The 17,336-nt window shown below is 34.6% G+C and overlaps 1 protein-coding gene across 3 annotated transcripts in view; it reads left to right on the plus strand.

The window, feature by feature from the left end:
• LOC131079144 (E3 SUMO-protein ligase SIZ1) overlaps positions 1 to 8,712 on the plus strand; it is a 311,118-nt gene extending 302,406 nt beyond the window's left edge. For 2 of the 3 annotated variants that reach the window (XM_058017061.2, XM_058017044.2), the window contains 5 exons: positions 6,297 to 6,401; positions 6,519 to 6,599; positions 6,712 to 7,953; positions 8,036 to 8,164; positions 8,251 to 8,712. In XM_058017061.2, coding sequence (XP_057873044.2) covers positions 6,297 to 6,401; positions 6,519 to 6,599; positions 6,712 to 7,944 — 1,419 coding nt within the window. In that variant the 3' untranslated portion in view covers positions 7,945 to 7,953; positions 8,036 to 8,164; positions 8,251 to 8,712. The remainder of the gene's footprint in view (positions 1 to 6,296; positions 6,402 to 6,518; positions 6,600 to 6,711; positions 7,954 to 8,035; positions 8,165 to 8,250) is intronic. The other variant, XM_058017052.2, reaches the window with a different exon arrangement.
• Positions 8,713 to 17,336: the final 8,624 nt, after the last annotated feature.

Raw genomic sequence — 17,336 nt, forward strand, 5'->3', positions numbered from 1 at the left:
CATTAAGGGAGGATATTAGATTTAATACCTTTAGTTATTTATTTAATGGTCAATATTTTATGATATAGTAAATATTAGACGTTTCTAATTTTGTTTCCGATATCGTTTGTTTCTTAATAGAAACATCGATCTCTTTTTAATCTATAAATGATCATTCATCTAATTCATTCAATTTTTACCAATTACTTGTTTAATACAAGCAACCCAACCATACTTTGACAAGGCAATCCCAAGAAGAAAAGTACTTCTAGAAGGTGGATTGACTGACATTCCAAAGTCAGAGCATGCAGGCATGACATGAAAGTCAACAAGTAACCATAAATAAGCATGGCGCTATACTCCACTTGATGGCCATCTTGCAAAAATATTAAATGTGCCCCTATAGCTCCATGAATGTAAGTGTACAAGTCATAAGAGTTGTTGGAGCATTAAGAGCTTTGAGTGTTGATCATGCCATCTTGAAGTGTCACAAGTCGGAAACCTGGGATTCCGAATTTGGAAGACTTGGGAAACTTGGGTTTCTGGGGTTGGAAGACTTGGGAAACCTGGGTTTTTGGGATCTGGAAACTTGGGAAACTTGGGTTTCCGAAGTTGGAAGACTTGGAAACTTGGGTTTTGGGGGTTTGGAAGACTTTGGAAACTTGGGTTTCTAAAAAGAAAACACTTAACACTATTATATCCACCCATCCCTTGGACACTACAATTTCTTTTTTTTTTTACATTTACAAGTACCAACTTAATTAAACAAACTTCTCATTCTAACTTAGAAATGTCAACTTCTTAATTCGTTCATTTTCCTTAGTGGTGAAAGTTCCACACCACCACTTATGCTTGCACTCAAAGGTGTTAAGCTCTTGAGGTCAGGATCCCTATTAGACCTAGCCTTAAGCCTTGAGGGTTCATTTGAAATGACCCTGCCTACGTATCCCTTCGAGGGAAGTCAAAGGCTTCGTAGTTCGTCTAGAGTGTTAGAGGGAGTTCATTCTCTCCTCTTGTATAAGATATGTGATCTCTCTTAAAACTAGGACTATTTATGAGATATTCCAGTCATAATATAGCAATAACCAATTGCCAATCATGTAACATATAAGGATACACAATTACTTATGGGTCATATCCTTTTACAATTTCCAATTCCATAAATAGTGATTCGAGCACACTTCCCATTAACACATGGTGACTAGCTTGTACACATCACGCACATGATTACTAGCTTTGGCTTACATCACACATATACAAAGTGACTAGCTCTAGCATATATCCCATATTCATAAGGACTAGCTTCAATATACATCTCTCATAGATAGTGACTACCTTTAGTGGGCATCCCATGCCTAGTGATTAGGATTTACATAGTGAGGAACTAACATATCTTTAACAACCAGCTACCACTTGCCCATAGTGCATCCCAAATAAAAGAAATGTCGGTACACTGCGCACTACACTGTGGGACACATTCCTCTATCTAGTCGTTTGCACCAACAAGCAAGTGGGAACAAGGTTCGATGTATCCCATACTACACTGGGTGTCTATCCTCATCCTAACAAGTTAAGTATATCACTTCCACATAAACATATACCCAAATTACACAAGTTTTGGTCCAATTATTACCTACCTATTCTTCATTAGAAACTCTCTTCCCTGCAATCCATCGGACGGCTAAGCAACAAGGACATCCATCGTCGGCATGCAACTGACCCTCAAGCCTACATGCTCTTGGCGGAATCTGTCCAATACCATAGATCAATGCGGGGTACCCCTTGCCTGCATGCAACTAGTGATAACCATTCGCTAACTAGGGGGTACGACTGTCAATCTACCAACATAGTATGCTCCTTGACTACTGTCAATCTCAAGCGAATAAGTTTATCTTATGCGGGCCATAGGATTTCCATCGATGATCACCTCAAATGGAGAAGGGTAGCCTATGCATTGAGGTATACAACCTCTACCTGTGCCCTCATAGGGTCCTTACTCCATCTGTAGCCGTAAAAGTCAGCACCTGTACATGGCTTAGCACTATAACTGGGAGTTTCCTAATTCAAAACAAATAGATCATAATTGACTAATCTAAGTGTATACACAAAGTCTTATAGGCCTAGGATTAAGTTATACAACGGCATAAGATCACTTGGATCCAACATAAGATTGTCTCTACTTAATAGATAAACAAATTGACCATAAGGTGGTCTACCCTTTCACTTTATCAACTAATCATTCAAACACGATATATATTAAAAACGAGTTATAACATTTTTCTTAACTCTTTCATAATCTTCCAATGTCTATTTGGCCTCATTTGAAGCCTACTAAAGAGGAAAGGTCGACAAGTTAGGAACAACCCCAAACCTTGAAGTTATTTTCCCTCCTAGACCCTACCCCTACGGACTTGAGATCACATGGACATCCTTCACCCAAGGGCCACCTACATCCCTGCTTCCAATCGGGTCAAAGTCACACGTAGTTCTCCTTCCAGCTCTCTCTCAAGGACACCTACACATAGGTTCCCTAGGTTTATCACATTGTCTTATAGCTAGGCTTATTACTCAACATAAAGTTACCTTGGTTCACACAACCCATAGGAAATTAGTTCCATTTAAAATTTCTAATAACATGTTCACTTTAGAGTTCTTATGATTAAGGGATCAGTTGATGTCTTGTAATCATATTAAAGCCTTACTCCAATATCTAATAGCATATCTTATTATTTACCAAACAAGGAGGTTAAAATGACATTAAGGAACTTAATTCACTATTTTCATTGCAATAGAATTACTCAAATGGTCCATATTTATAAGCATTTTGATATCTTCTCCACTTAACACTACATCTAATATTTCCCATATCACAAGTGTTCAAAATATCATAGGTCTTACAACATAAGTTTATCCTTGCCATAACCATGATTCCTACACAACCATACCATCTTTCAACACAAATATATTACCTTACAACTAACATTTCCAATATAACAAGTAACAACATATCAAGGCTCTCACAACATAGATATAGCCTTGCCTTGGCCATTATTCCTACCCAATATGCCATCACTCAAAGCAACCATAATAGACCTCCCTTCAATTCCAGGATAGTTTTAGTATCAAGGTTCTATTTAAAAATGATTATAGACATATATAACTATATAAAGTATTCACCCTGATATCAGTGTATTATTATAATTAAAAATAGGTTTAGTGGTCGTAGCACCACTAAATGAAGTCCACTTTACTATGTTACGCAATCAAGGTTTGAGGCTCATAAATTTTGTCCGACTCTCGATCCATTTTATAAGGCTATCTTATAACTAAATATTTGATCCAAAACTCTTTGCCATCTTAATTCACTTAAAGCTCAAGCATAAAGTTATTCTAATAATGAACCTTCATTGTTGTAAGTTCTATGTTAATTCTTTTTCCCCAAAATATCCTATAGGTTCATCTCCATGATGCAATGGTTACGAATCACTCAACAAGAAATTCTCTATGTTTTCGCAAACAATAATTAATCATTGGAACAAGACCCCATGTAATTCACATACATAACATGAAGTTACATTATTATAGCCATAATTCCCACATCCAAAAGTTATGTCCTAATGCAAGCCGTGTAATGCTTAAGTTTTCAAGTCTATCCCTACATCATGTAATTATATATATTTAAGAGTATGTAATGAATGATGTTGACATGCAATACTAATATCATGTTTCTACTCATCATTCTAAAGGAAGCCTTGCAACATTTTTCATCCAATTAAGGTCAATATACTTGACCCAAACTAATGGTAATATTTTCTTATATATTTGGATATTATAGCTAAGGGAATATCGTAGTAGAAGATCACTATAGCCCAAGATATCATCATAAATAACCCATTATGCAAGCGTTGATATGGATCCATAAAGTGTCCAATTATAAAGAAAGGAAAACAATATATTCAACTAGCCAATCAACTATTTATATTTACGTGTTGTACTGCTACATTTTTGGTTATAGTGGCATGTTGTGATTAATCCTTACATATGCTCCAACATGAAAAATGTCTAATTGCAAAATTCAAATTATCAATACCAAAGTCACAAGTTATTGTAGCATTTTTGGAGCAATGAACTTTAACATTAGATTTCTCAATGTAATAAAATTTATGCTTAACATACACATTCGTTTGCCATAATCACTCACTTGAACTAAGATATCATGAACAATTATTATAGTAGTGCAATGAGGTGTTTCTCTCCATCACATTACTACTCTAATTTCATGTTACTAATAATATTATATGAGAATATAACCTAAAGACCATACTAATGATTCACTTTATTAGGTGCAATAGTATGTTTTCTTAATAAATGTGCTAACTAGGGGAACCCTTACCTTGTACCCACAAAAAGTTACAGTATCAAAATAATTAATATTTAACTTAAACTTTATATGTTCCTCATTTGTAAAGAATAAGCATAGATCATTTCTATAACAACTTGCAACATCAGGAGATAACATAATAAGTCATTCCAACATACTGAGAAACTTTCGACAAACAGATTGCATACTTCCTGAGCACAATGTTTTTATGATTTCTTCTAATGTGGGGATGATTTGTGACATAGCTAATTGCAATCATGTTTTCCTTTGGTGTTGCATGTGCTTAGTTTCAGAAGTTATACTTTGCAAATTAAATACAATTACTGAATGGCAAAGAATATGAACCTTTGCGATACAAACTAGAACAGAGCATTTTCATTGTATAATATCTAAAGAAAAAATTATAAAATGATCTACTTGCTGACCTCAAACTGGAAGAATAATCTGCAATACAAAATGACTGGCAACTCTGAACTCTGATGTGATGTAGCAAAAGATTGCATTGAAGAACTCACGAAGTATAAGGGTTTTCATTTGAGAAAGTGGCAACGAATGTAGAATGGTTGGTAGCGCCCAACTCCTTGTAATGTACTTGCAATGATACCAATGCCTTCATTCACTAGCAACTCCACTTCCCACATAAGACCATAGCTTCAGATCATATATGCAAAGTTGTGCCAAGATAGAATGAGATTACACCAAGAATATGCACTCCCATCTCAAAATGGGTATCCACGCTATTCTCTAGTATGGTCATGCCCAAGGAAATGAAACTGCCGATATGAGAACTACGAACAGATGAAAGAACAATTCCTCCTGAAATGATAAAACCCACTCCCATGTGATTACTTGCATTCCCATTTTTCTTCTTTCGCTACCCTCATTCTACCATTCTTTTCTTCTCCATGCACTCTCACATTTTCCTTCCAAACAAAGCCCTCTTCCTACTTTTCTCTATTGTTCATCCCCTTCCTCACATAGTTTACTAGGATTATCTTCTGTTGAATCGCACCAAAACTATGTTCTAAGGAAGGTCTGTGTACCATTATTCATTCTCTGTGTGCCATTTTCTCCACTACCTACCGATTCCACCTTCATTTTCCACACAGTGTACTGAGTCTCCTCTACGTGGATAGGGATGCCATGCTTAATAATGGCGCGGCTCCTTTCCTGCATACCTGCACACCTCTCTTCATAATTATCAGCCATCTCCTCACGTAATCACTCCCCACTTTGACAAATATCTTTATTCTTTGATGGACAACCATACCTCTTAATGACAGTGCCAACAACCCTCATATACGTATAGTCTCCCATTTCATTTTATTTGAATTTATGTTTGTTTATTTTACTCCACCATGTAGGCACTTGACGTAGAAATGTGACAAACACTTCATGCCTCCATTGGTTTTGTCTTTGATCAACTGGGGCAGCACTGGTCCATGGAACATATCTCTGATCGGTCCTCGCTAATGGACCAAGGGTGTCATAAAATGACAACAGGATCCTTTCCTTGTCTTCCTCTATTTCAGTTGCAGGAAAGTAATTCGTAACATTGTTAGTCATAATATTATCTTCTTCCTGTGATTTTTAGTTTGTTTTAGCAGTACCCTATCAAATGTGATTGATTTGAACTGATTTGTAAGCTATTGGATATGGGGTTTGTAAAAAATTTAAATTTGAATGTTTACAGTGAACATTGACAAAAGGATGACGCATCTTTTGTGCAAAACAAGTTAAATAAATAAAGAAAAAGAAACTTGTAGACATAATCATTTTTTTTATTAGTTGGATTCTGTGAGTGATTACTATTACCTCATTTTGCCTATGCAAGCATGGGATTTTAATTTGTTAATTATCAGTTGGACCAATGATTATATTGGGGTGATTTTTTCATTCATTTAGTAAATTTTCAAGGTTGTTTGTGTGAGAGCAGATGAGTGGATTGCGTATGAATGTTGCTGGGAGGTTCAAATCTTGTGAGCATATGGGTTGTTTTGATCTTCAAACTTTTATAGAACTCAATGAGCGTACAAGAAAGGTCAGAGACTGAACCCTATAGTCTATATAAACTATAAAGTAATATATGCAAATTTTGGTATTTGATACTGACTAATTGGTTGAGACTGAATATCAACACAATTGTTTCTTGATACAGTGGCAGTGTCCTATTTGTCTCAAGAATTATTCATTGGAAGACATTGTAATAGATCAGTATTTCAGCCGCATTGCATCTGCAGTAAGTAATTTTACTTCACTATTATAGTTTATGTTAATATTTGGTATCCATTGTATGGATTACAGGTTTTTCTCATGCGTCATCTGACATTTTGATATATTTTCAAGAAAAGATGAAAGGCTATCCTGAGGATGTTACAGAAATTGAAGTCAAACCAGATGGATCATGGTGCCCAAAACATGAAGTTGAAGAAAAGCATCAAGAAAAATGGCATCTGCAAGAAGGTTCCTTTTCTATCTCAAATGGAGATGCTAAAATGAAATTTAAACTATCAAATCAGGTGAAACAGGAAGGTCATATTTCAGAGGCTCGTATGCCATTAAAAATTGGAACGAAGAGGAATCATGATGGACATTGGGAACTGCACGGAGCTAAAGATAGCACAAAACACAGTAATGCATTTAACAAAAATAAGAAACAAGAATTGACTAAGCTCCCACAATGTAGCAGTCCAACTAAAATAAATAGAAATCATGAACATACTAGTATCAATCAAGAAACAAGTGAAAACCTTTATATTTTAGTAGGTGATGATTCTGATTCCGATTCTACATCATTAGGTCCTGTCTGTTCTTCGTCTTCAGTTGTTAAAAACACTGACTCTCAAGTTCAAAAAGACTCTGAAGTGATAGTTCTAAGTGATTCAGAAGAAGAAGTTGAGAACAAACTAAACATTGGCTCATCAGCAGCTTCAGCATTTGCCAGTTCAGATAACCCTGCTCAAGATGGATTTCACAGAATAAATTCTTCTGAAGATTTACCAGAAGAAGTACTTATTTCTCACAATTTTATATCATCTGTTCCCTTTGGTTCATCTACATTAAGTTCAGTTACATGTATTGCAAATGGTCCAGTCGAATTGTTTGGACTTGATGCTTTTAAGATCGATCCACCCAATTTGTCAGATAACACTCAAAATATGGATACAGATGCACCAGACTCTATGGCCATTTCACAACAGATCTCTGCTAGATCGACATCACTAACTAGATATAATGCTGCTCTGTGGGAGCAATCCAACAAGTCATTAGTGCCAAGGATTCCATATGATGCTAGTTCACCTTTTTCACCACAAAACTATTTCAGTACTGACTTAAATGACACTTATATTGAGAATTTGAGTGGAATTGATAGTGGTGAGGCATTTTTGCAGTCATTTCTTTTGCCAGAGCCAGCTCAGACCTCAGTTCAGGGTGATGAAAATGGGCCAACTGTTGCTTCTGATACCTTACAGACAAATTGGATTTCTCTTAGCTTGGCCAGGCGTGAGATTAGTGGAATATATACCCATAAAACCTACATTACAAACAGACAGCAGGCTGCAGATCAAAGAAATGGCCTTTAGCAAATACAGGTACACAGTATTGTAATTTTAAACCAATTTGTATTCCAGAGTTTAATGTACTTTAATCTATTCTGATGTTTTTTGGATGCAGCTTTCAATAGTACCAATGGAAATCGGTCAGAATCACTAGATCAAGAAGTGTGAATTTGGCCTCTGTAATATGCATACACGTACATATGACAGCATAAGCACCCGAGCAGCTCCTTAACGTCAGATACAGGTGACAATTGTACACTTTCTATTCAATTTTATTTATTTTATATATCAATTACTGAAATTTATTCATTTTGTGTTCTATTCATGTAGACAGTGATGTGCAGTGATATTGGGAAGTTCTATCGCTTTAAAGATTGTTCGATGGGGAATATGAATTGCAAGTCTTGTAATTGAAACAGAGTTATTGTATAACTGCCGATGAAATTTGTTTGAACATTGTATAAAATCCCTTTTGACATCTATAAGAGTCGATTAATTTATCTGTTTAGCATACAAATATATCAATTTGATAATTACAGTGATAAATATTAGAAATGTTCCTTGATTGAGCTATGCGAGATTTTGAATTTCTTTCTAGCATGCAGAAATGAAAATGAGATCTTATCTGTACCATTTGCCAGAATCCTGAAGTTTCAGATTGAAAGCTAATGCAGCAAAGTTACATTGCTTAGTTGCCCCCCTGCACAATGCTGACTTCTCCTTTAGTATGTTAATTATTGAACAAATTAATCCTTGGCAATTAAAAAGACTGATTTACTCATCTTCAAATTTCACCAGAATGGTGTCGATCCTTTATAATCAATCAGTTATTCTCCCGATAGAATGGTTTTTAATTATAGATGCATGCCTTATTTTCTAATTGGTTAACAGGTTTCACGTTATATCATCTCTTCCAATTGAATTGTATGTAATTTGAGAAGATGATGGGACAATGCCCGGAAGTATCTTTATGTTTGCTCTTCTTATCCCATTTTTATGTCTATCGTTTCATGTCTCATGCTTTTCCGGATAGTTTGAAGACAGGCTTAGATAGGCAATATAGAGCATTAATTCAATAGTAAAAATACATGATAGCTTGGAAATTGTCCATGAATATGCTAGCTGGAGACTTATAAAATACTTAACAAAGGTTATCTGTTTCGATATCATTTATATATTTTGAACAATGCATTATTTTTTCCTGCTCGATCTGTAGAGGAAAACATTTTTTTGTATTGTTGAGAACAGCAGTGCAATGTGCCAGTAGTACCAGACAGCCTTTTTATATGAAAATGAAGGCAAAAAGCTAGAGAGGAAATTTACAAACAAACAGTGACTTGGGTTTCTTTGCTGTGGAATTACCCTTCAGAGCAACAGATGAGACAGGAGACACATCGACCATTGAAGAACCAGAGATGAGAAACGCACCAACCGTATACGAATTAGCCAATGATAGCAAACTCACAACAGATGAGATAGAAAGTGCACCGACAATCGAAGAACCAGTGACCAATGCCACACCAATAGAAGATACAGGAGAACTAAGGATTCGTGTGACAAATAGCGGATGGACGGGAGTGGCAGAGCCCATTTCGAAAAATTTCAGTGTTTGATGATGTTTTATTTTGTTTTTGAATAAACAACAAAACAACGGTGTTGGTCTTATATACAAACAACTCGTAAGCCGAAAAAAATAAACGCAGCAAAACAGGGGTGTTGACCCTAAACAAATTCAAGTCAGACAGACCTTTAATAGAAAGTCAGAAGACCACTGTTAAAAAGCTTGCCAAACCAATAACAGCCCAAAAGGACTCGATTCAAGAGTGGGGAGAAACACCCAAAACTCAATTCAAAGGAGTTTGGGGGCGGAGTAGGGAGAAGATTTCCCTTTCCACCTGCAACAAACAACAATCCAGGCAAGACTATTATTAGGAACATCATAAGAAGGATCAAGTGGGGAGATCCCCTCAACGTTTCTATCCACAATTGAAGCAAACTGTTGCTGTGGAATAGCATCTAGAGTAAACTCACCGAGAGCGGACCATTGTTACACAACATGATCAACAAGAGAAGAAGCCTCAAGGCTAGAGGACATTAGTAGCAACCGCAGGGCTAATATAGACCACATCAATAGTAAGAGGCACAACCTCATCTCGAGAGGGTCATCATCCGCATGTGAGGAGTCATCAAAATTATTAGAATTAGAAGTCATGACAGTCAAATGATCAATAGTAGCATCTTTCCACCAAGTAGTAACATTTTTATGATGTGAGAGAGAATAGTTTGGAGCTAAGTGACCCATTGAGAAGCATCTCTGACAACGAAAGAGGAGGCCCTCATAATCCAATGATTGAATCTATGGTCTATCCCCAACCATGAGAACCACATCCCGAAGGAGAGACATATAGATGTCAATGTCGATTAAAATGCGAGCAAAGGTAGAAGACTCATGGAGGACATGGAATCATCAACCTTCAAGAAACAGCCAATAGTGTTACCAATGGCCTCATAACAAGAATGCTCCCAAAAATGAAAGGGAAGGTTGGGAAGGCAAATCCATAGGATGGATGCACATTGAGTGGTTTGGTAAGAGGGTTAAAAGAAAGTGTCCAAGGCTTGACTGAGAGAGAGTTAACTCCCCAAGCCCACAACTTGTCCAGCACCAAATCACAATCATCAAAAGAAGCAAAGGAAGCAATGAAAAAACCTTAAGCATAATGGAAAAGCTCAATGCTACAAGCAACCAAAGGCTTCCAAGAATCAATCACCCAATGATGGAGGTTTGCACACCAACCCACAATGTTGGTAGAAACCAATAATTTCTACCACATCTTGGCCACAAACCACCACAAGGGAAGTCTTGGCACAAGGAAGAGGACGAGATTTTCCTTTGGGAGGCTGAGTAGCAACATATTTGGCCACATAAGCAAAGTTTTGCCCGCCAGTAGTAGAAAAAGATCTAGGAGGGGGACCCCAATACCAGAAGAAGCCCTAGTTAGACCACCATCCACAACAGCAATTGGCCCACCCACAGCCTGAGGAGAGGGTGGAGGGATAGGCGTCAGGGGAGTTGTCGAGGGCAAGCCCAAAGTCCCCATAACCCCATTCAAAATAGGGTTAGGGGCAACACAAGTGGCTACATTGGAACATGCAGCGACAACAGATGGTGGAGGGGTAGGCGCCAAGAGAGGGGCCATAGAGGGTAGGCCCAAAGTCTTGACATTGAAAGTAGTTTCCTCATAATGCACGGAAACATTAGACTCGACAGTCATAACGGGCATTTTGTTCCCATGATGTTTTATTACTAATGATTACTATGATGGATATTTCATCAAGAGGAGGCTACAAGACTATTTTTATTGTTGTATTATTGTATAGAAGTAAGCTACTATTTTTGGTATCATCTCAGTTAGATGCTTAGTTATTTTCTTGGTGCATTTAATATGGCAGTGCACTTTTCAATGTAGAAGTTGATGAATCTACCTCTCTTTGTAAGGTGTTCCGCTATAATCAATAGATGATAGTGTGTATTGGCAAAGGCCAAAATTCCATGTTTATTATCATTTACATTAAATTACACAATGATAGCATATATACTAAATGTTTTTAATTAAATTCTTTTGGCGAAAGAGTTAGAGGACACAATTCCAATATGGCACTATAATGGACATCCAACTATCATTTGGCTTTCAATGTTTTAAATTGCTTGTGTTTGCATTGCGTGGCCTCAAGAAAATAAATATATTAACACAAGTGTAATGCAGTCATTTTATCTCATGATCCAGTGTGCATTATTCATTGAAGATAATGGACAAATGCTTTAAGAAGCATGTTTGATAGAAAAATAACTAAGGGTTTTATCTTATATTTTGTTTTAAAAATAAAGCAATTATTGTAATTTTGCATTCCACAATTTCTTTTTTCTCATTGTATATGATCTCGATATATATTTTTAAAATATCTAATAAATGTTTCTATAAACATATGATAAATCATTTTTATATGTATTAATGATAATACACTTGTTTTAACTTTACTAGCATAGGTTGTTCAAATGATATATTATTTGTTTGTTCTTTTTATAACTTTATTTATAATTTGAAAAACAAAATTAATGAAATGAAAGTGATCTTAGTAGACATTTCAAAGTGTTACTTTTCAAGTTAAATAAAGAAGCATGTGTTACAAATTACTACATCTCGAAAGCTTTTAAAGAATCCTAAATACAAAAACCACTCTTGAAGCATGTCTGCATAATGTAGAATGGCATTCACCTTTTTGGCTTTTCTATTATTGACTAAACTACTAACCATAAAAAAAAAAAAATTAAAAATTATTCAATGAAATGAATATTGACCTTAATAGACACTTCAAAGTGCTACTTTTTGGGTTAATTAATGAAGCATAATATCGTTCAAAATTATTCTACTTCATTAGTGGATCAAGGGGCCATTGATAAGCATGTCATATTACTTAATTAATTTAGTTTAAATAAACTTGTAACATGTTATAACTTGTATTTAGCCATGTCACCCTATAAAGTAGAATATATAATAATTACTTGGTAACTTGCAACTTCCAAATCTAAATACAAATGCAAATAATCTAGAGTTTCAATAATAGATTAACTAAGAAGAAAATAGAAATAAGGCAATTGCTTTCTAGTACTTACTATTTGGTGATGTGTAATGTCCAAATACAAATAAAAAGTACATAGTTGAATTAGAATATATAATAATTACTTGGTGATGTGTAACTTCCAAATCTAAATACAAATGTAAATAATTTAGAGTTTCAATAATAGATTAACTATGAAGAAAATAGAAATGAGGCAATTACTTTGTATTACTTACTATTTGGTGATGTGTAATGTCCAAATACAAATAAAAAGTACATTGTTGAATTAGAATATATAATAATTACTTGGTGATGTGTAACTTCCAAATCTAAATACAAATGAAAATTATTAGAGTTTCAATAATAGATTAACTATGAAGAAAATACAAATAAGGCAATTGCTTTGTATTACTTACTATTTGGTGATGTGTAATGTCCAAATACAAATAAAAAGTACATAGCTTCAACAATTGAGGATAATTACAAAAAAAAAAATGAAACTTTTTTTTGTTCTACAATGTTATTTTTAACATTTAAAATAAAATTCACATGCACATCTTGTCATGTACTTAGGGGACATTTGGAAGTCTCATTTGCAAGAGATTTATCGCAAGGTGTTTTATATAGTGTTGGCTCTCCGAGTACCTCCTAGGTTATCTTTAGCCTAATATATATTATTAATCATGACAATGAAATTTAATAATGCTTTTATTTTAGTCTTGTATTCAGTCAACATTTAATAGTTTTGGTTGCTTTAACATTTCATTTATGTATTTACTATACTTTTGATTGGAGGTCTTCTCCTCTAATCTACATCTTATTAATTTGGATAATTTGAAATTTATTTTGAGTTTTGCCAATAAATCTCTTTCTAGTTGGTCAAATCTTAAAATATTTGTAATTCATTTTCTAAGAAATATGCCTTCTTGACCTCTTGTTTATTTTATCAACTAATTCTTTAAATTTTCTCATCATTAAGTTATGTACTCCCTTTTGTATGCAACTTTTTCTTTTTCTTTCTTTAGATTATTCTTGTATGGGGCTTATTTTTTGCGAAAGTTAAAAACCTTTTTTAGGTGATCATTCTTGCTCTATTTTCATTTTCTTCAACTCTTCTATAATCTTTTCTTCTATAATTTTTGCTTGAGTTTTTCCTTTTTTCTCAATATATTCACTCTTAAAGGTTCCTTCTATCATTGAAGTTTCTCTAGTCATATTATATTGCTTATGATCTTCCATTGGTTATTATCTTCCATTTGTTTACTCCCTATTCATAAATTGATCATTTGCATTTGATTTGAATGTAGACATAGGTGGCTCTTGCATCGATATTTTCTCATCAAAGAGGATGTCAACAACACTTCTCAAAAGGGTACATGGATTGATCTTCTAATGTTCTATTTGTAATATTCACACTTAGATCCATTATCTCAGTAGGAGTATCATCTTGCACAAGAGGTATTGGCACTCATGTGAGAAACACTCTTGTGCTTTGAATTCTTTGTTTAGTTGATCAATTCCTTTCAAAGGTAGAGGATCCAAACTTACAAGAGGTAGAGAAGTATCCAAAGCAACATTTAATTGATTTGTGAATGCTTTTTTTACCTTAAATGACAAATTGATCTCTCTTTTTCTAGGGAAGGTTGAGATGAGTTGAGAGATGAAAGAAGCGGGTATGGTGATGAGAGTGGAGAAAGGAATATATCTGGATAACACTGAGGAAGAGATAGTGGACATGGTATAGATGACAATAGAATTTATGGTTGTCACTGTTTATAGAGGAAGTGTATGAAATTATAATGGGGAACAAGAGTGGAGGAGAAGAGATGAGTAACAAAGGATAAGAGATTGTGCTACTAGGAGGAATAGTGAAGGTAGGAACCTTAGGGCTAGATGATATTATCATTGCAATAGAAGCAACTTCTTGTGTAGTATAAATAGCAAAGGTAGAAGGGGGAAGTACGATATCATGAGATGAAGAGGAGGTAGTAGGAGAATCTTGACGAGATGCTTCCTTTCTACTTATTTTGGTCCTCTTATGAACTTGTTCAAGCCCTTCACCTTGATCTCCTTTTCTATTATATATCTTTATTAGGGTAGTAGATTTCTATTAAGTTTCTTTCATCAATTATTTTCTCTTTCCTTCATGTTTAGGATATGTTCTTGCTTCCTCTTATATGTTTTCATGATCATTTATTTTATAGGTCCCTTCTTTAGAAGATATTGATTCATCAAAGGTCACATGTATAGCCTTTTTCTTAGGTTCTAAAAGACTATATGCCAATGGTAGATTATGGTTGATCAAACTAGCCACCTATATATCCATCTATGTATTACTCTATTTGATGACACCCTTCATGATCTTGTCAAGATTACTAACTTCTTCCTCAACCCAGTTGGGAGAAGGAATTGATTGATCAAACACAACCCTGTATTCTTCTTCATGGACTAATTATCTATCATATATCATTGGATCTAGTAAAATAACAATATTGAATTGTTTAATGAAGTCCAATGGAAGCCTAAAGAAAGATCTCTCCCTGACTTCATGTTCATTAGGATAATTAAACTAGAGGTCCTCTATTTTCTCATCATGACAATATTACTTACCCATATCAATTTCTAACTTAGGTCAAAGTGTGGTCTTGCTTGATAAAACACTAGGTGGTACATCTATAATTTGGCATTTGACTCATATGTTTATTGTGAAGAGGGATAAGAAAATAATACATTGCCAACAATAAGGAGATTATGTATAATGTTCAACCCTATGCAAATCCTTTAAAAGCTTATGAGAATGATGTAGTTGCCTTTTTGCCTTAAGAAGCACTAGGGTCAACCCACAATAACGGTTCCCAGTTTTGGTCAAATCAAGATAGTGAAGTTAGCATTTTGCACCAAATCTTCTCTTTCTAAAACTTATAGTAGCTAAACCCCCCTTTTCTCGAACCCCCCAAGAAAAATAATGACGCGTACTTTCATGTAACGATCGGGTTCAAACGAACCCGACCTTTTGTAACTGTCAGCATTCGTTCGAACCCTGGCTGACCCAATTTTTTTTTTTTACATTTTTGTACAGCCATATAAATATACATAATTTTTTTCATTTTTTATACACAAATGATTAAAACAATTCGCATTTTTTGATGAAAGAAGACATTTGAAAGTTATTTTGAGGGCAATAATATTAAGATATTTGAAGGTTGTTTTAAAAGCATGAGGAACAAGAAGAGAAGGCAAAATAAGACTTCAAGGAATTATTCTCCCGGAACAGAACAAAGATATCGAGAACAAAGAAGGCAAAGATATCATTATGCAAGTATGTATTTTTAATTTTATTTCTATTTAATTTTATATCTATTGCGTACCAAGAATTGTGTTTATTTGTTATTATTAGTTAAATATTTTTTATCTAATATTTTTATGAAAATTATTTTAAATAATATTAATTAAATTAATTTAATTTATATAATAATTCTATCTTAATTAATTCTAAATGATGTTATTTTTATTAAATTAATTGGAAATAGTAGGATTAAAAATAATCTTGTTTAATTAAAAATAATTATGTTTTAATTTGAAATAATATGTCTATTTGCAAATTTCAAATTTCATTAACTTGCTTGTTGTGTAATGACACTTTCTCTCCCCCCTTAAGTCCATTTATAATAGATCATGGTTTTAATTTAAAATTTAGATCTTTAGGACCCCTCTCTTCCCATTTATTATTTACAATTTACAACTTAATCTAGATAGTCCATAAATATATAATTTAATTTAAATTTTGAAACCATGTAGCAAACACTTCAATTGGTGCTCTAAAATTAACAAACTTGTCTTTTGTGTCTTCAGCAATAGGGTCTTTTTGTTTTATCCATAGAAAGGGGTCTGCCTCCCAAGTAGCCCCTAAGGCTCGGTGAGAGGGAACGACCCAAAGTGGTAACAAGCTAAAGCCAAGCTCTTCCAAGCCACTATAAATAAATGTGTTTGTGACGAAAGTTGCAAGCAACGGGTGTTGCACTACTAAAAGGACATTATGACTCCGCATAAACCCTATAGAATGCAACCTCTATAGGCTGGGAGGCCTTCCGTTTAACGGAGCATAACACATTGTTGATTATAGCCACCCGAATAGATGCCCTTACTAGACACCTTTTGTGTTAGAATCCAAAAACCTTCTAGTTGTTGGCATAGGAGGTCGTACCTCTGAAGCGGCTCACATTCTTACGATTCTTAGTAGAGATACAAAGTTCACCCCGAGAGTTGTCGTGGGGACTGGTGCTTGGTTTCCCCAGAGAAGTAACTATCGTGGAGGGGAGCCAATGGGGTCAAGCACCTAAGTATCCGCTCTCAATTGCATAGCTCGGGGTAACCCCCCAAGTGAGATTCAACAACTACTATCTCGTCCAGCCCTAGGATTTGTGCTTGCATGATCAAAACAATCAAACACTTTCAAACAAACAAACATTGTGTCTTCTTTGTTTTCAAGTGTATGCAAAAATATTTCACATTATACTTGAGTCTGCTTAAAACCTATATTATGTGATACTAGGACCTATTATGTGATATTAAGACCTATTATATGTGATAATACCTATCTTAAATATGACATATTAGAACCTATTATGACATAATAGGTCTTATACTTAATAACATGACCACGTATGCAAAAACATTTCACATTATATACTTGATTATGGGCCACATGTGATAAATTAATGACCTATTATCGCATAATTTAGGTCCTAATATCACATATATAATAGGTCCTAATATTTGCATAATATAGGTCTTAAGGG

This window comes from Cryptomeria japonica, chromosome 8 (assembly GCF_030272615.1).
Source record: "Cryptomeria japonica chromosome 8, Sugi_1.0, whole genome shotgun sequence".
Taxonomy (NCBI): domain Eukaryota; kingdom Viridiplantae; phylum Streptophyta; class Pinopsida; order Cupressales; family Cupressaceae; genus Cryptomeria; species Cryptomeria japonica.